Genomic DNA, 19,715 nt, shown 5'->3' with positions numbered 1-19,715 from the left:
TTCTAGAGCAGCCACATTAGACCCATGTGCAGAGAATCAGAGAGTGGCAGTTTTTGGAGCTGAACTAAGATGGGACACTAGAGGCCAGGATGCCACAGAAAGAGAGAGAAAGTGCCTTGCTTCTTGAATTTGTAATTCTAGGTTTCAGGCCCTTATGAGAACCAATGAATTCTTGCATCAGGTTCTTTGAGATATAGTCATTGCTCAGTATTTTCAGGGATTCACTCCAGGACCCCTACAGATATCAAAATCCTCAGATTCTTAAGTCTCTGATATCAAATGGTATAGTATTTGCATGTAACCTATGTACATTCTCCTGTATAATCGAAATAATCTCTAGGTTACTTATGATACCTAATACAGTGTACATGCTATGTAAATAGTTGTTATACTGTATTATTTTAAATGTTATATTATTTTTAATTTTAAAAATATTTTCAATGAGCGATTGGTTGAATCCATGGATGCTGAACTTGTGGATATGGAGGGCCTTACTCAATATACCAGGTAAGAACCCCCTGTATTGGTTTGGAAGACAAGAAGATGGAAGCCTTACCTTATGCACATATAAAAATAAACTTAAGAAAATGGAGAAAGTTGACGAAGAAAAGCAAAAACATTTGTGCACCCTATATCCTCATAACAAATCCCCATTTTACCTAATTGAACTGGGCTGAATATGTTTCTATGATTTGTAATCAAATGAATCTTTCTATATGTCATGCTAGTTTGGCCCCCAAGTTGTACTTTGTCCAGAAGGCCCAGTGACCTGTCCTTGTGACTCACCAATGTCTTCCGGAAGGTCTAGGCTGACCTGGCTGAATCATGATGCCTATAGCCCCACTTATTTGCAGCAGAAGGCTCACACAGTAGCTTCCATCTCCAGTCTCACCACCATGTGTGCCAATATGTGCTTCTCCCTCAAACTGCACTTAACTTCAGGCCTTACTTGATATAGGTATTCTTCTACCTTTATGTCCAGAGCTCCTTCCAACTGACAGCCTGGGTCTGGGCCTTCAAGGGCACTTCCAGTGGGTGTGGATATGTTCAGGCATGAGCACCAATCACTGAGTACTTCCTTCTAAAAATTTTGGGAAAAAGATGTTGATTGATCTGGCTTGGGTCACCTGTCCACTACTTTGTTAGGAGAGTATCAGCAAGTTTAATTAATGGTCGCATCAAGATTGTAGCGAGGAGAATATTAACTCTCAAAGGAAAGATAGGATGTTGTTGTCAAAAAAAGAAGCCAGGAGACATGACGTCCAAAGGCCCACGGTGCCTAGGAAACCAGCTCAGTTCAGTTCTGCCACTGCCTGAGGATGTATGTGTTTCTTCATGTTCACCTGCCCCTTATGATACAAAGGCAAACAGGAAGGGTTGCCTTTTTCCTTTCCCACATATCCCACAAGATGCTTTTAAAATTGAATTTTCTGTCTTCAGATGAAATCCTCATGTTCGTTTGCATCTAGTTCAACCTGCATTAAAAAATGTGTACTGTATAGGCCGGGCGCGGCGGCTCAAGCCTGTAATCCCAGCACTTTGGGAGGCCGAGGTGGGCGGATCACCTGAGGTCAGGAGTTCGGGACCAGCCTGGCCAACGTGGTGAAACCCCGTCTCTACTAAAAAAATGCAAAAATTAGCCAGGCGTGGTGGCAGGCGCCTGTAATCCCAGCTACTCAGGAGGCTAAGGCAGGAAAATCGCTTGAACCCAAGAGGCGGAGGTTGCAGTGAGCCAAGATCGTGCCATTGCACTCCGGCCTGGAGGACCAGAGTGAGACTCCGTCTCAAAAAAAAAAAAAAATGTGTACAGTGGGGTTGGGAGGACCCCCAAGGCCTGCCGTGTCCTTTGGCATGAGCCTGGATCCCATAAGGAGGGTCCGCCTTAAGGAAGACCTGCCTTAAGGAGGACCCTTAAGGAGGATCACCATAAGCCTGGGTCCACCTTAAGGAGGACCATGGCATGTGCCAATCTGCTTTTGCTGGTTTGGCATTTCCCAGTTTCCTAGGCTACTCCTCACACAGTGTCCCATCTAAAAAGGCAGTGATTCCATGTGTTTCGATGACCCTCAAGACTCCCACACGAATTCTCTTCCTCAAAGATTCCAAATGAGAAACAATGGTATTGTTTTCAGTTTGAAGAGGTTTCCTCCCAGAATGTCATGTCTTACCCAGACTCAGTGGTTGTGAAGAAAGGTGTGGGGCGAACTAGCAGGGAGCCCCCCGTCCACACTGTCCTCTTAACTCCCTGCCTTATCCTCAGGTGAGGCAGGACAGAAGCACCTGCAGAGTGAGGAGTTTTGTTTGAGGCTGCAGCCCCTTCCTACCCTCACCCACCCACAAAAAGATTCCACATTTCTTTAAACCAACATTTTGCTTTTCATCTTAAATTTTTGAATAAGTGAAACTGAAGCTTTGACGCCTTATTTATTTTAAAATCAAATTTAACTCCTTCCCACACAGCCCAGATGTTTCTTCACTCTTCCTATTTTGATGTTCTCTTCACACGAGTAATGAATGGTGGAAATCAAGGCCCACAGAGGTGTCACTGCAGACAACCTTGTGCTCCTTAACATGTTTCCGACCTGCAGGTTCTCCCAGCACTTCATCCTGGGCTTCTCTGCTACCTCCAGCCCCTGGTGGTCTTGCATCTGAACTTGGGAAATGTGTTAGTTTGCTAATTTGGGCACAATTCTGTCAGCCTGCATATGCTGGCACATCAGAGACGGGTGAAGAGCCAAAGTATAAATAAAGCTAAAATAAACGGTATTTGAAGACCTTGAAACAGATTAATTTAGACATGGTTTGAAAAAGAGTGGGCTGGCTTTTTTCCTCTTATTTTATTTTATTTTATTTTATTTTATTTTATTTTATTTTTTTTGGTTGTTGGTATTTGGGGATTTTTTTTATGGTAGAGCAAAATGTTCAAATTCTATTTCTTTAATTTCTTATTTCAAATTGTACCAAAGACTAATGAATGTGTAACTTGGCTCAAATTTTCCTTTGTTTAGGGTGGGCACACAATTAACAAGAGGACACTCAGACTGCTGGGTACAAGAGAGTTTGTTCAACTTTCTAGGTTTCCACTGCGGGGAGAGGAAGGAGCAGATATTAAACACTGTTCAAAAAAATTAAATAAGTAAAGAGGAGCCCCGGTCCTTGAACTACCTCTAAGAGATATCGTATTACATTTTTTCAGTGTTTCCTAGGAAACCAGCTCAGGGTAAAAATGTATTCTTTGTCTTCTGCTCTTTGCAAAATTGTTTGAACCATCATATCTCATAAAAGGTTGCTTCACAGGCAATTTGAACAGCATTAAAAAAAAGCTTAATCTGCAGTTTGCTGCACGAATGAAGGCGATACACCTTTATCGGAGGTTGAATGCTTCAGATTATATTTGCTGAAAACGGATAAGATTGTGCCATTATTTCTGAAGCATCTGTGAAATCAAATCTTGTTGTCTTTTTCTCCTCCAAATCATGAGTCTTCTGCCCCCAACAAACCCAAGTTGCATTAAAAAAAAAAAACTCCTAAAACAGTTTTAGAAGATTCTTATCAGCACTTACACAGCAGAGCATTAATGAAGAGAGAAATAAACACCTCTCACTCTCTCGCACTGTCTCTCTCTCTCAGGCTTGTACTCAGCCAAGATCTCGATGCATGTGCTTAGTCTCCAGAGCTGATGTGCTTGTGTGTCCCTAGTGCCATCATCCAGGTCAGAATCCCTTGATGCCCACTCTGCTTTTTTGGGCTACCTCTGATTTATATTCCACTATCTTTGTGTGTTCAGTTGTTATTGTGGTTTTGCAAATGACTGAGGTACTTGACTGTGTGCTGGGGTGGGGTTCTAGTAAGGGTCAAGGGATTTTAGGGTATTAAAAATTTAATGTTTTTTTTTTTAAAGACTTCAAATGTCAGCTACTAACTATATCTTATATGTTAAATCTCTTTGGAAAACAGAAAGAGCATCTCTGCAGTATTGACGTGGTTGTGCACATATGGAATATCTGTGGGACTGGCTGCATGTTGTTATTGTATATTGTTGGAAGAATGTTGCTAAGGGATTAGTCTGACTCTCTTGTGTTATTAATCACATAGGCTCCTGCAGTGTTGGCTGTCTCTTGGTTTCTGATAGGCACTCTTTGTCACGTTGAAAGGATACCCTGTCCCACTTTACCTAATAAGACAAGATGATTAAAAGCACTGGCTATGGGGTCACCCAAATATATACCATGGGTCCACCAATCACTAACTCGCTGAGTATAGCAAAATTCTTTAATTTCTCTGGCCTTCAGTTGCCTTATCTGCCAAAGGAAGTAACAGAAGTTACTTTCCTAAGAGTATTCTTGTGAGGATTAAATGACCTAATGTCCAGAGAACACGTAGCCCGGTGCCTGACACCTGGTGAGTGTGTCATTTATGCTACAACTATTAGGACAACTGTGATATTCGCTAGTAGTAATTTTGTTTATGTGGTGCATGGAGACTCAACCTTTACTATGTTGTGTCTAATAATGGTAACTCCATTTAGCAAATGATTTATTGTGCCCCTCAATTTACCGGGCTCAATGTAGACTGTGGGCTTATAAAGGTAAAAAAGATGCAGTTCCTGCTCTTGATATGCTTATAGTCTAATGGGGAAGCAAAGCTTTCCAATGCGTTGTGTATTAGAAATCTTTATGCACAGAGTCCTTTGGGAGAGGAGAGAAGAGCACAACACTGCCAAGGAGCTCAGGGAAGGCTTGGTGGAGGCAGGATGCCTAAACCAGGTGTTGATGTAGCATGTGTAGTGGTTAATTAGTATATGCATATATAGCACATATATATATATATACACATACACATATAGACATATATACACATGCATATATATGCACATGTGTATATATACACATATTTATATGCACATGTGTGTATATGTATACATACATTTTCCCTTTTAAAAAAATTAAAACAATTATTTTAAAAATTTTAATTGACAAAGATTAAATATTTTCAAGGTGTGCAATGTGATGATTTAATATACATATATAGTGTAATAATTACATTAGTCAAATTAATTAACACTTGTCGCCACCCATGCTGTACCTCAGATCCCCAAAACGTATCCATCTTATAACTGAACATTTGTAGCCTTTGACCAACATCTCCCTACTTTCCCTACCCTGTCAGCTCCTGGCAACCACCATTCTACTCTCTACTTCTATGAGTTCAACTATTTTAGAGTCTACAGCTAAGTGAGATCATGCAGTATATGACTTTCTGTGTCTGATTTATTTCACTTAACATAATGTCCTGTAGGTTCACCCATGTTGTCGCAAGTGACAGGATATTCTTCTTTTTTATGGCTGAATAACATTCAGTTGTATATATGTACCAGAATTTGTTTATTCATTTATCCATTGATGGACACTTGGTTTGTATCCAAATCTTGGCTAGTGTGAATGTTGCCGCAGTGAACACGGGGGTGCAGGTAGTGCTTCATCATATTGATTTCATTTCCTTTGAATTATATGCCCAGAAGTGAGATTGCTAGATCATATGGTAGTTCCATTTTTAATTTTTTTGAGGAACTTTCATACAGTTTTCCATAATGGCTGTACTAATTTACAGTTCTGCCAACAGAATACAAGGGGGCCCTTTTTCACACCCTCACCAACACTTGTTATATCTTGTCTTTTTCATAATAGCCATCTTAACAGGTGGGAGGTGATATATCATTGTGGTTTTGACTTGCATTTCTCTGATGATTAGTGATGTTTAGCAGCGTTTAATATAACTGTGGACCATTTGTATGTCTTCTTTGAAAAATGTCTACTTGTGTCCTTTCCCCAATTTTTAATCAGGTTTTTTTGCTTATGAGTTTTGTGAATTCCCTGTATATTTTGGATATTTATCCCTTTTCAGTATATGGTTTGCAAATATTTTCTCCCATTCCTTAGACTGCCTTTTCATTCTGATGAGTGTTTCCTTTGCTGTGCAGAAGGTTTTTAGTTGTTAGTTTCATGCAGTCACATTTGTCTATTTTTGCTTTTGTTGCCTGGGCTGTTACTTTCTTTTCTTTTTTCTTTTCTTTTCTTTTCTTTTTTCACTTTTCTTATCTTATCTTTTTTTTTTTTTTTTTTGACAGGCTTTCACTTTGTCACCCAGGCTGGAGTGCAGAGGTGTGATCTCAGCTCACTGCAATCTCTGCCTCGCAGGTTAAAGTGATTCTCCTGCCTCAGCCTCCCGAGTAGCTAGAATTGCAACTGTGCGGCTGGGCGCGGTGGCTCAAGCCTGTAATCCCAGCACTTTGGGAGGCTGAGACGGGTGGATCATGAGGTCAGGAGATCGAGACCATCCTGGCTAACACGGTGAAACCCCGTCTCTACTAAAAAATACAAAAAACTAGCCGGGCGAGGTGGCGGGTGCCTGTAGTGCCAGCTACTCGGGAGGCTGAGGCAGGAGAATGGCGTGAACCCGGGAGGCGGAGCTTGCAGTGAGCTGAGATCCGGCCACTGCACTCCAGCCTGGGCGACAGAGTGAGACTCCGTATCAAAAAAAAAATAGAATTGCAACTGTGCACCACTACGTCCGGCTAAGTTATTATATTTTCAGTAGAGATGGGGTTTCACCATGTTGCCCAGTCTGATCTTGAACTCCTGGCCTCATATGATCCACCCGCCTTGGGTGGATCCCAAAGTGCTGGGCTTACAAGTGTGAACCACCACACCTGACCCATGCTATTACTTTCTTATTAGAAAAATCATTGACAAACCAAGGTCAAGGAACATCTTTGCTATGTTTTCTTCTAGGAGTTTTACAGTTCCAGACCTTACATTTTAGTCTTTAATCTCCCTTGTTTACAAAAATGATGCACACCTCTGAATTTCAGAAGAGCACAAGGCCCCGAAGTCTGCATTTTCTAGCCTCCCTTGCTGCTCAGTGTGACCCTGGGATTATATTCCTGCCCATGGGGTGTGAGCTAAGTACTCCACACAACCACTGGGGTTACCCCTTCAAAATGACTCAGCATGCTCTTGCACCCACTCTCTCTTTGGCTTTCCTATTGACTAAGAAATTGGCACAATTAGAAGAGCTGCTTGAACCTGAAATGGAAGCTACTTACTGAAGACTGAAGAGCTATCCCACAGTCCTGGACCATGGGCTTCTGGGCTGCTACATGAGAGTGAAATCAATTTCTATCTTTTTTTTCAGCCTCCACATTCTGGGATTACAATTTAGAAGTCTGTACTTTAATACAGTGTTGTCTCTTGCAGTGAATTAGAAATTGGGACACATGCCTTGTACTCGTAGATCTGCCACAAATGAGCAGTGTGCAATTGAGCAACCTCTTATGTCTTGGTTTATTTTTCTTTAAAAGGTGGGTGTTGAACTAGATCTTTCAGCACCATTAGAAGTATAATAATGACCATCACATATTTGGTATAATGCTTTATAGTTGAAATAAGGTAGAGCTTTTTCTTTGTAAAGAATGTCACAAACTCTTGGGACAAGAGACAGGGATAAACTTAGGACTGAGTAACTACTACTTCTATCCAGGCCATCTGTAGCTCAGAATGCAAACACTTTGGGCCTGGACAGGGCAGCACCACAGATTTGCTTAGGGAAAATGGCTGAGAGTGAATCTGTTCAAAGAGCATGGCACCAAAGTAGACAGGCAAGCCAAGGCCACCAAGTGTCATGTACTGATGTCCATGAGTGTAAGCCTCGTGGACCAAACACAGGGAGTGTTTACAATTGTCCTTCCTGCAGTGCACTGTGGGCCTCATTCTCTAGGCCTCAATGTCCTGGCTGGAGGCAAGAGTGGGCTGAGCAGTCAGGAAGAGCACCAGGTGGTAAAGGGAGGCAGAAGTCAGTGAGAATGAGGTAGGAGGGGGAACTCCACTCCAGAGGCAGGGGCTTGGCATGGGACCAGATTGATGACTAGCTAAAAGGGAGCCTGAGCAGAAGCAGCTTTCAATCAGACACACCCACCGGCGAGCCATGTCGATTTGTCATTGCCATGGCAACACCTAGAGTGACCGCCCCTTTCCCTGGTAATAAACCAATGACCCCAAAGTTACTACCCCTGCCCTAGAAATTTCTGCGTAAACCACCCCTTAATCTGCATGCAGTTACAAGTGGGTATAAATATGACTGGAAACTCCTGAGCCACTACCCTCTGCCTAAGGGGTAGCCCTGCACTACAGGAGTAGTCATGGTGCTGTAACACTGGCTCTTCAATCAAGTTGTTTGCTTCTACCTCTGGCTTGCCCTTGAATTCTTTCCTGGGCAAAGCCAAGAACCCTTGTGGGCTAAGCTCCACTTTTGGCTTGCCTGCCCCGCATCAAGATCATAAACAGTTCTCCCTGGACTCTTCATCTGGGAATGGACAAGGAAGACAGCGTTACAGTGTGTGGAGTCCCCCAGGCCTTGATATGGGCATCACGTGGCTGAGATGGCTTCATCTGTGAAAAGGAGCCAGAACTCTTTATCAGACTAGGCAGGGCTTTTGTTTAACTGGTCCCTCTGGCTGCTTTTGTTGACAGATAAGGAGTATTTACGGAAGAGAAAAAGACATTTTCATTATCAGCAGGATGGGAACTCAAAGTCATTTAATTTGAAAACTTAGAGGACTGGGATCTCATTTTATACGCACATTGGAGAAAAGGAGCATATCCCACTGGAGAAGAGGTGGAACATTCACCTCATTTGACTTTTACACACTCCTGTGAGGTAGGCAGGGCAGCTATCATTAAGTCCATTGTACAGATGAGGAAAATGAGGTGCCAAGAATTTGAAAGACTCTCCCAAGTGATGACCCACAAATGGTGAGGCCAGCTCAGACTAGAACCCAGGCCCACAAGACTCATGATGTGATGCGTTTTCTTCTAAGCTACTTTGCCTTGTGGGAAGGGAAAAAAATCCAAGCTGCCAAATTAAGAATCACTGTCCCTAAAGGCTTTAGGGGCTGGCCTTTGTGGGACTGGTCTTAGAGTACCTTGGCCTCACAACACACCTTCCCTGAGCCTCACTCATCTCTGAGCCCAAATCTGTCTGCTGCTCTGCCTAGGTAATTGGAGAGGATTGTTTTAGGTCACCCTTTCCTGAAGACAAAACAATCCCTTTGGTTTCTAGATTAGAAAGCCCAACAGATTGAGTGACAAGGAAAAGTTTTTGATCTTGCTATTACAGTCACCTAATTAAAATGAGATGCAGATGCTCCAACACCTAGTAATTTTCACCTCACTTACTTTGGCTTCAATTACAACCCTTCCCTACTGACTTACGCTGTTTAAATTACAAAGTTAGAAGGAAATATGACTATTTACCTGTTTCTATTCATACATATAAGTCTAACACATAAAAATCTTTTCTCCCCAAGCATGAAATGTGATCCCAGGCCTTCTCTTCACCCTGGAAATGAGGGGAATAAATCTTTGGTTCTTAAATAAAATTAAACACAAATAAGAATTCAAATCAGTCAACACCTACGTCAGTCTTCAAGAGACAACTTTGTTTCACGCAACACACACACACACACACGCACACACACATACACACACACCACTTTGGAATATATAATTTCCTTTCCAAAGTTGACTGGCTATGGACTCTGACCCGTCTGATCAGGGAAAGTTAATTGTTTCCAGAGTAGTTACCTTTATTGAGTACATAATTAAGTAATCATTGCAAGGCAGTTGGAATTACATATATATTTTATACCAGAGCTGCCATAGTTGATTGCAACCAAGCCTCTCCCTATTCACTAAGAAGCATATTTGTGTTCTGAGACAAGGCTTTGTTTACTGTGAACAGGGCTTCAATTGTCTCACAAACAAACAGCAACAAGCAAACACAAAGAGAACAGCAGGGGTTCTAAGAAGAATGCCCATTTTCTCCTCCCTCTGAGTGGAACTGTCGGAGGTCATTTGTGACAGGGGTGAGTGGAAGATGCTGGCTTATTCAGAGTGCCATAGCATAGGTCTGTGTGATGATCAGCCAGGCACTGCTGCCCCGAGGGCAGGAGGAAGGCTGGGCACCCACTCCAGAGAAGATGGTGCTGTCTGTCTTGCACCACGTGCACTTACAGCTCACTAACTCAAGGAAGGCTTGTCTGTGGCAATAGCAACGTGGAATGAGGGGTAGCGACATGGAGGAGGAAGATGGGTCCCTAAGTAGAGCTGAGCTCTCTCTTCTGTCTCCTAGTGGAAGATTTTTCTAGGCACTCAATCAAATCATTCAATCATCGATATCAGGGGTAAAGTCAGATGGTTGCTTTGGTACCCATTGTGCTACAGTGACCGTGGAGCTGAAGTCAAATGACAACAGTGGATATTTCTTACATGTCTCTTACTTTCAAACTAACTTTACCTCCATGTTCTGAAACTGGACAAGTTCTTCACCCTTCTAGGTACAGGGCATTTCTTTTTCTCTGTTTCTGATTCATCCTGGGTTCTTACAAGCTTCCTAAATTTTTTTTGTGATCTCTGTGGCCTGAGCAGGATGAAGCAGCTACAAAAGCTGAGGCTTTCATCCTTTTTCTTTCACAGAGGCAGTTGGTGTCACAGTCCCTAAAGTGGCAGGGTGCGCCCCCAGAAGGGAGGTCCTGACTTGGGCTCCAGCTCCCTCTTTTCCTGCTTTGTTGACAGTTCCTAATAACACTGCTGGCATCAGGGCTCTGCAGACGCAGGAAGGAAGAGATGTGTTCTTTAACGATGGAAAAACATTAGAGCACAATGCCCTTAAAATAGAATGTGTGTGCCTAGCCTTTATTTTGGGGACTTTATTGTTGTAATGGTCTCCCCTGGGAAATGCTGTAGGAGACTCTTCCCCTTCAGTGAAGCGGAGTAATTGTGTAACCTACGGTGTCCCCAAGAGAGCTGAGGGGGGTGATGTGGACACACAGGTTTTGAAATATGACTACATTGTTATGTTGATCAGTGCTCAATAGATCCCTTCTCTCTAAACTCCTGTTTCTTTGAAGTGGGAACAATCATATATATGCTGCCCACCCCACTAGGCTGTTATTAGGATTAAGCAACATAATGGACAAGATTATATCTGCAAGCTGTAAAGTGCTACAAATGCAAAATGTCATTGTTGTTGACAATTGGAAGCCCTGCCCCCCTCTAGGGGGTGGGGGGTACCCTTCCACTTTTCATTTTTTATTAAATAAACCTTAGCCATATTACTGAAATTCACACTTCCACTTTGACATGGGACTAGATGTGCAAAATGTTCAGTATTCATGCCAGGGAACTCATACGAAGTTTGCTAAGAGCAGCCCACTTTCTGAGTACCCCATAATGTGTGTGGTAAGGGCAGTTGTGATGCACAGGAAAAAAGAGAGTAGTTGGCTCATGAAATGGTTTTTCATCATCTTTCTCATCCTAGGAAACCCCTAAGAATCTGCATGAGTTTCTTTCATGTTAGTGTCCTGGCATTTGATATTTTATGCAATGTCACCCTCATCTGTTTTTTTTTTTGTTGTTGTTGTTGTTCCTCTTGAAATCCATCAATGAAAAGTGCTTCTGATTTCATGGTTACCAACTTTCCCCCTTCATTAGTTTCCCCTTATTTGGACCATTATTGCAGCCTGTTAGCAGGAGGGATGACTTGCTTTGGGAATGATGTTAATGATTCTCAAGAGAGTCTTTTATCTGAAGGTGATTAGGAAGAATGAAAAAGTTGTTAGCTGCCTCAGCTAGTGCCAGTGGGCTAGCGGGGACCTGTGTCTCGTCTCCTCTGTAAACGTCCTGGGTCCCATTTCTTAAACCGTAGTTTATGACACTCACCTTTGACCAGAAAGTGCTTAAGTGGAACCCATGTTTTACCAGGGAAAGGGTGGAACGCCCTCCCAAAAGGACCACTTGGTCAATATACATGGGTTCCAACCTCTGTGACATTTTTGATACTAGACACCAAGAGGAAAAAGCCCCGTGACATTTGTGTATGCACATGTGTGCATAGATGTGTTTGCAGAGGGGAATGAGAAACCCGCCACTATTCAGCTGCCTCTCTTGATTTGCTCAAATTTCATTTCCATTTGCTAGAGGGACATCTGCACATTTCCCTGCCAGCCGCATTTAATGCACATCAGTTCAGCCGTAACCCTCTGTAGAGGTCAACCGCCCCCTAACTCCAGTCTTCCCCGGGGGGGTTAGAGTGAGGGATACACAATACTCTAAATGGAATATTGAAGATCCCCATCTGTCTGGCAGTCCCAATCAATAAATGTGAGCCCTTCCTTCCCACTTCTGTAGAAGAGACACGTCATCACCTGGTTTTAAGACAAGGGAGAGATGTGGGTTTCTAAGGGTTACTGAGTCCAAGCACCCAGCTGTCACAGGGCTGAGCCAGGAAAAGGATTATGCTCTTAATCATGTTATTTTGTTACTAAAGGGTTCTTTTAAATTCCCCTCACCACTTTCCCTCAAGCAAAATGTACCAGTGTCTGAAATGAGAGGTGCTTTTCTGACACTTTTACTTGCTGAATGACTTTTTGTTGAAAGAGCTTTTGTTCAGGCAGTAAAACCTAGGCGCTAGGGTCCAGGAGCATCTGATTTGGCTTCTGCCAAATTACAAGGCTGAACAATGAGACCAGTTTTTTGTGTTTATCTGACATGGCCCTTGAGGAAAACATTCAGGTCCAAGATGTCATCTCTGATCCCATGAAACACCTAGCCTGGTAGCTGCATCAGGACAGCCACTGCTTCGGAAAAACAGTCTAAAAGCACCGCAGAAACCTTTAACCTTGTAAAAATCAAGCAAGCAAGCAAACACAATAAAAAATCAGGGTTGTCTGAGGCAGTTTTTGTGTCTGAGCAGGGACATCCCCGGGGCCCCAGATAAAATACTGGCTACACCTGTTCAGCCTCTTTCACCTCTTCAGCAGCCCAGAACAAAGCTGACTGCAGCAAAAGCCACGAGACCAAGTATCGGGTTGCACTGCGGGGACTGTATGCTTCAAGCCTGTATGATCCAAGCTTCTTTCCAACCCCTTGCCTTGGCCCAGATGAGGGGATCTAGGAAGCCCAGCTGGTGAAGGGTGGGTGTGTATGAAGGGCTTCCTATGAGAAAGGATGACTGAGAAAGATGGGGATGCTATCTAGATAGGTGAGCGGGATCAAGTCTTTCTAGCTAGTATTACTCTACTGATCTGAATGAATGGGGGAAAGAGACCATGAATTTGTTTTCAGAATAGCTGCTCTATCACTAGTTTTGGAGCATGAGCAAATCCTTTCACTCAGCGGACCTCAGCTTCCCCCAGGATTTTTTTTTTTTTTTTTTTTTTTTTTGGAGATAGAGTCTTGCTCTGTCACCAGGCTAGAGTACAATGGCACAATCTCAGCTCACTGCAACTTCCGCCTGCAGGGTTCAAGCGATTCCCCTATTCTCCCGAGTAGCCGGGACTACAGGCACACGCTACCATGCCTGGCTAATTTTTTTGCATTTTAGTAGATGCGGGGTTTCACCGTGTTGGCCAGGATGATCTCAATCTCCTGACCTCGTGATCCACCCGCCTCAGCCTTGCAAAGCTTCCCCCATTTTTAAAATGAAAGGGTCATGCTAGATGTTGGTCGTTCTGTCAGTTCTAGATAAGACATTTGGGTATAACCGGGCAGAGCTAACCTGCCAATTACATACCATGGAAGTTCTTTCTGGCAAAAAGGGACGATCACAGAGCTGAGTCTGTCCTAAAGAATCTGACCTTGGATGTGGGGTTTTCACTTGTGTTGCTCTTACACACTTGACATGCCATCTGGCAAAGTGCCCAGCTGACCTGCCATCCCTCTCTGGGCCAATCCACTTCCCACATAATGGCCAAGTAGCTTTCCCAAGCACAAGTGTCTGTTGTTTTATTTACTCCAAAGCAGGGGAGCACTCCTGCTTCAGCTAAAATCCTAGCATATGGGAACCAGGTCCCTCCTGGCCTGTCTCCAACCCCCCTTTCCTGGACTTGCCCTGCCAGGCTCTCTCAGAGACCCCGCACAAGGCCTGCTGAACCTTTTGCTTCCCAAAGAGCACACTTGGTGCCTTTGCAAAGGATGTCCCCTCTGCCTGGGCTAGTTGTTCAGAGAACTCGTTCTTTAAGAACCAGCACAAATATTGTGACCCTAACGTCTAGGGAGCTTCATCAGTACTTTGTTCTTACCTCCAAATGGCAACTACAATGGCCATGTCAGTCTCTCTTTGCAAATGAGGAGGTAGAAACTACATTATAGTCAACTTTGTGCCTAACAGAGCCAGGCGCTATGGATGTAATTCAAGAAACACAATTGGAGATGGCAATCTAAAGGTTACTGGGTCACTATAGGTATGAACTGAGGCCTCAACCTGCAGCTTCCCACACTCAACTGACTTAAAACATCAAAAAAAAAAAAAAAAAGTCAGAGGGTCAAAAGTAAAATACTATAGCTGAAGACTTATTAAAATAATTGTTTTAAAAACACCCCTAGAGGAAAACCCGATCTAGGCATTTCATAATGCTCTTTTGCAAAAGAAGAATCAAGCGCTGTGTCCCAATATACCTCCAACCATGTCTACTGGGTTACAAAAGACAAATGCTAACAAGGAGTAAAATCCAGCCCCCTCCACCTTATTAATATGTAAAAAGACTGAAGTCACATCTGTGCAAAGATCTATTTTTAGTGGACCCTACATACTAAAATCCTAGCCTTGATCTCTTAAACTATCAAGCCTACCATAAATGTTTGATGATGAACAAGCCCATAAAAAGAAAATGCATAAAATGAATAGAAGGAGCCAATGCGTGCTCTGCCTTTTAATTACCGGTGGCTTCTGCTAAAATCCCGCCCCAGGCTGGGTTTGAGCAGAGAAACCGTCAATAATTTGGGTGGAGGTGGCTGGGTGTGGACACTGCAAACACATACATCAAACTCTATAGTTATGTACGCTTTGGAAGCCAGATAGAAATGGAGGAAAGAGTAGAATCATACCCACAAAGGGTGGGGAGAGCAGCTTAAAATGGAAAAATTAAGAGATAAATAAAAGCATTCAGGACACAAAAGATAATGTAGAACAATCAGGTTTTATTACTTTTAAGTAATAAAGAGCCTTTTCCTTGCTTTTTGCCTTTTTTCCCTTTCTTTCTTTCTTTCTTTTTTTTTTTTTTTTTTTTCCTTTTTTACAACATACATTAAGTCGTGAATCAGATGTTAGGGGATGTGGAGATGGAAGGAAAATTGGTGACATCACAATATTTTTACAACTTTACAACAAATACAAATCTGAATTTGTTGCATCTACCAGTGTCTAGCAAGGGTGGAAAGCAAAGGCACACTCGGGTTTATGGACCCTCCCCCCACACACAGTGGGGAAAACAAATGGGAAGAAATACTTAAATGCAGAAGACCAGCTCAATACATGTGGGTATTTTAGGGTTAACACTAGAAGTGATGGGTTGTGGGGGCGTAGGAATGTGGATGTAAGTTTTGACACAGGTCTCCTTAACAGCTGAGGCAGTGAGGCCCACAAATACTGGACAAGACAGCCGCTCACGTCATTGACGGGTGCTGCACAGCCAGTACTCTCGGGAGTCAAGCATGGGAAAGAAGGGGGCAGGGGGGGATACAGACCCATCGCCTTCCTAATTTCTGCATTTCTAGAGAAAATTCAAGGAAGAAAACAATATTTCAATTTCTAGAAAATACTTCAGGGTTTCAGGGGACAGAGTTTACAGGATGTGAACATGGATTCCATTACAAAAGCCAAAAAAAAAAAAAAAAAAAAGTGAAAACAACAACCACCACCACCTACCCCTAAACAACAGCAAAACTGCAATGGACTTTTGGAACAAAGGGCTCTCACCCTCAGCTAAGTACTTAGGTCTGAAGGCAACCACACTGATTATGGAGGCTCCACTTTTTCACTATCCAACTCAAAACTGTCATTGTCAGTCTTTTTTCTGAATTCTTTTTAAAGACAAAACTAAACCCAGAAGATCCAACTGGAAATAAAAACAGACAAAGACACCACCAAATATACTGTATAACTGTTTAAAACAACAACAACACTGCTCATGGTTTACAGTATGTGGACAGTTCCTTTGTTCATGATAGAGTAAACAAAAGTCCCTTTTGTGTTGAGCAAATGAAAACCAAGGGGAGAAAAACACACATCACCTCCCACCCCCTAAAAACAATAATAACAAAATAAAAAATAAAATAAAAAATCCTTTGCCCCAGTCAACGTTTTTGCAGCATCCATTGTGGTCGGCCTTGTACTTGGAGTTACTCATTAATCACAGCAGGGACCAGCCTGCCTGCATCTATTTCCATGTCATTTCTTTGTGTGCACTGCATGTGTGTGCTGTGCACATGGCTTGGGGACTCCTCCCAGGTGTCTGCCCAACCACACACAGCCCGCTCTCTAGCCAGTGGACACAGCAGAAAAGAGGAATGGGAAGTTAGTCCCTTTTCTGCTAGCAAATCCTTATTTGCTAATCACCCTATTGAAATAATCTAAGGGAAGCAGGGAGCTCTCGAGGATGAAAGGGGATTTGCCACCCACAACACTGGGGTCCATGCTCGGCAGCACAGCCAAAGGGTGGTTCGAGTTGGCACAACTAGAAGGCAGTGTGCATTGGAGGGTGTGGTGCTGCCCAGCGTTCTCAGGCCGTGGCATGACAACTATCACCACTGCATTCTTCCATCTGCTTGACTCCAGTCTTCCAGAGGGCTGGAGGGGGGTGTGGGGAAGGGAGGGTTAAATAAATATCTGCACTTATTTCAAAAGGGGGAAAAGTTGATCATAACGACAGTTTACACGTGTACACAACTCAAGGTGTAAGGCACAAATTTACATGTGGAAAACAGGCTATTCACAGATGTAACCCCACGAAGAACCCGTGTGATCAAATCATTAATTTATGCAAGGTAGCAGCCAGCATATTAATTAGTTCACACCGTTTGTGGATTTTGTTTGCTGTCTCACATGCAAAGTGAAATGAGATGGCGTATTGCAAGCTGATGCCTTCACAGAAAGTCGGAACCATGGACAAAACCATGTTGGCACCTATAGGATATGATGTGCCATTCTAAAAGCTTCTCTCCTGATTGCTTGAGAAATTAGGATCTGGAAGGACTTTGACATGAATTAATTTTTTTGCATGTTTATAGGCCAGAGACCTGACCAGCAAATGAACTGATAGATTTAAATAAATATTCCTCTCCTAACTTTTTCCTTTAGCTACAGACCAGACAGTCCAAACACAAAGCTCAGAATTCCAGCTCCAACTTATTTACTCAGTGAATTTATTGTAAAAATAAAGAAACTCAATTATTCCAGTTAATGGTTTTCACGTTAAATAGTTTAACTTTCAATGGGCTTTCGGAAGAGCTGTTCATAGGATGATACCTGGAAGAGTCCTTTCCTTAAGGAAAAACAGGGTGAACAATAAATAAAGAGTTACTTGCGTTAACGGTCACGTTATTTCATTAAAAGAGAGGAGGAGCAGAAATCTACGACATAGTTGCCCAACATGGCATTTATCTGCTGTAACAGAAAGCTGTAACACTGGCGGGCATTTCACAGTATTTGCGCATAGTAAACTTCTGCCATTGTTAAAGTCTGAGTTAGAATTATCAATGAATTCTTTTTTTTGTCTTTTTAAATTTTCATGATTTTAAAAAATGAAAAATTTGTGTTTTGCAGGTTGGAACGCAAACTCAGTGTGGCCACGTCCCGTTAAGTTATGGACAAAATGTTTCAGTTTCTGTTCACCTCTGTGCGTGTGTGTTGTGTGCATGTGTGTGTGTGTATGGGGGATGGGGTAGGTATGTGCTTTTGGCTCATGTTTGTGATGATAACTGAAGTCTTTTGTGGGACCGACCTATTGCAGGGTGTGGGGGAAGAGTGAAGGAAGAGAATGGAGGTGAGTCCCCGCCGTTGCAAACCTTCACCAAACCACGCGGCCCAATTTTCGTGCGTACCCCTGTGTCCCAGAGAGGAGGACCCAGCGTCCTCGGCTCGTCCTCGGCTCTGCCGCGGGCCATCTTGGTCTGGTGGGTACTCGAGGCAGTTGAGAACCTTGCTGAGCTGAGCGGGCACCTCGCCTTGCCTGCTGGTTCGACACCTGACCCCCTCCCCCTGGGATTATGTACACGCATCATTGGGCTTCATGGATGTGGAAAGGGGAGCAAAGGAAGGTTTGGGGGGTACGTCCGGCTTTAGCGAGGGTGTACGCTTCAGCCCCGACCTCGTCAGTGAGTTGCAGGCGTTGAGGCTGGGCTGCCTGGAGACAGTCACGGCCTGGCCAGATGGCTGGGAGCTGTGCACCTGGATGGAGTCCACCCTCTGCGGGGCGGGCGGCGGGTTGTCTCCCCTGCCAAAGCTCTGGTTTCTGGAGAGGTGAGAGGAATTGGAGGAGTTAGTATTGTTTCTTTTGAGAGTGGTGGCCTGGTGGCTTCTCGTGAGCGAGTTCGTGGGGTAGCTCCTCTTATAGTCAACCCCGTAGGAAGAGGAGTGGTGCATTTCCAGCCGCTTGCTTAGACCGGTCTGAGACAGGGAGGCTCCCGGGGGGCCCAGGGAGGCCTCCCGCTGTGGAACTTTGGGGGGCAGGCTGTCCAGGTTCTCCACAAGGTTCACCCCATGGTTGGGACTCTTGCTGCTGAGATGTTCCTTGATGGTCTTATACTCCAAGGTGGCTGCCTGGTCCTCCAGCGCCATCTGGGCCACCTCGCTCATTTTGGGCTGGTCCACATACTCATGCTGGTAGCCCTGCTGCGTGATGGGAAGGACCACCACGCTAGGGATGTGGCTGGGGGAGGCCCGCAGGGGCAGGTCCGTGGGAATCACAGGGGAGCCCATGGGGGGCAAGTCCTTTGTGCAGGCATTGATGAGGTTCTGGTTCCTCTCCCACTCGCGGCTGCCGCGGCTGGGCTTCCGCTTTTGCTGCAGCGTTGGAGTGGACTCTGGGGTGGGGAGGGCGGTCAGGTCCAGGTGGTGCTGGTCTGCTTTAATGAGCATCTTGGCCGTGTTGCCCGGAGTGGTGAGCTTGCCGTTGTGCATGAGTGGCGTGAGGATGGCCTCCGGCTTCGGGTCTTTGGATTGAGTGTCCCCAAAGAGGCCACTGAGCTTGGTGACGCTGCTCATGGAGCCCCGGCGCGAGTGGGTGAGCTCCTTCTCCTTGCGCTGCACCACGGCCACGTCTTTGCGCCGGTGATCACAGACGCAGTAGACGGTGATGCCCGAGAAGACGGCCCCCATGACGAAAGCCAGGATGACTGCAATGGCCAAGAGGGTGACGGGAACCAGCTGGTCGTGGCCTTTGAGGTAACTTTCCCGAATCACTCCTGCAATGGACATCGCATATGGCGTTAAGAAATGAAAGCACACCCCGAGGCTTGTTTTTGTTTAGCATTCACCTTGTTAATTAATAACAGTAATAAGTGACAATAGCACCTCTGCACAACTTGTCTTCCAAGCTCAGCTTGCCAAACATTAACTAATTAATCCTCCCCAATCCCCTCGTGTGCAGTATGTAAATGGACTCCATTTGTAGCCTTCTTTGTTGTCTAAAAAAGTGCTGTTCAGGCCGGCTGCGTGGCTCATGCCTGTAATCCCAGCACTTTGGGAGGCCAAGGCAGGTGGATCACGAGGTCAGGAGTTCAAGATCAGCCTGGCCAAGATGGTAAAACCCCCGTCTCTACTAAAAATACCAAAAATAAACATAAAAATAAAAAAATAAAAAAATTAGCCGGGCGTGGTGG

General features: G+C 44.2%; 1 protein-coding gene and 1 pseudogene across 3 annotated transcripts in view; both read right to left on the bottom strand.

Annotated features, from left to right (window-relative positions):
* Positions 1-15,015: 15,015 nt before the first annotated feature.
* SEMA6A (semaphorin 6A) overlaps positions 15,016-19,715 on the bottom strand; it is a 133,423-nt gene continuing 128,723 nt past the window's right edge. For all 3 annotated transcript variants that reach the window (XM_038008736.2, XM_008014202.3, XM_038008740.2), the window contains one exon: positions 15,016-19,298. In XM_038008736.2, the coding sequence (XP_037864664.2) occupies positions 18,100-19,298 (1,199 nt within the window). In that variant the 3' untranslated portion in view covers positions 15,016-18,099. The remainder of the gene's footprint in view (positions 19,299-19,715) is intronic.
* Positions 15,828-16,629, bottom strand: LOC103244375 (uncharacterized; annotated as a pseudogene).

This window comes from Chlorocebus sabaeus, chromosome 23 (genome assembly GCF_047675955.1).
Source record: "Chlorocebus sabaeus isolate Y175 chromosome 23, mChlSab1.0.hap1, whole genome shotgun sequence".
NCBI lineage: Eukaryota > Metazoa > Chordata > Mammalia > Primates > Cercopithecidae > Chlorocebus > Chlorocebus sabaeus.
The sequence above is the reverse complement of the archived record's forward strand: the minus strand, read 5'-3'. Positions and strand labels throughout refer to the sequence as shown.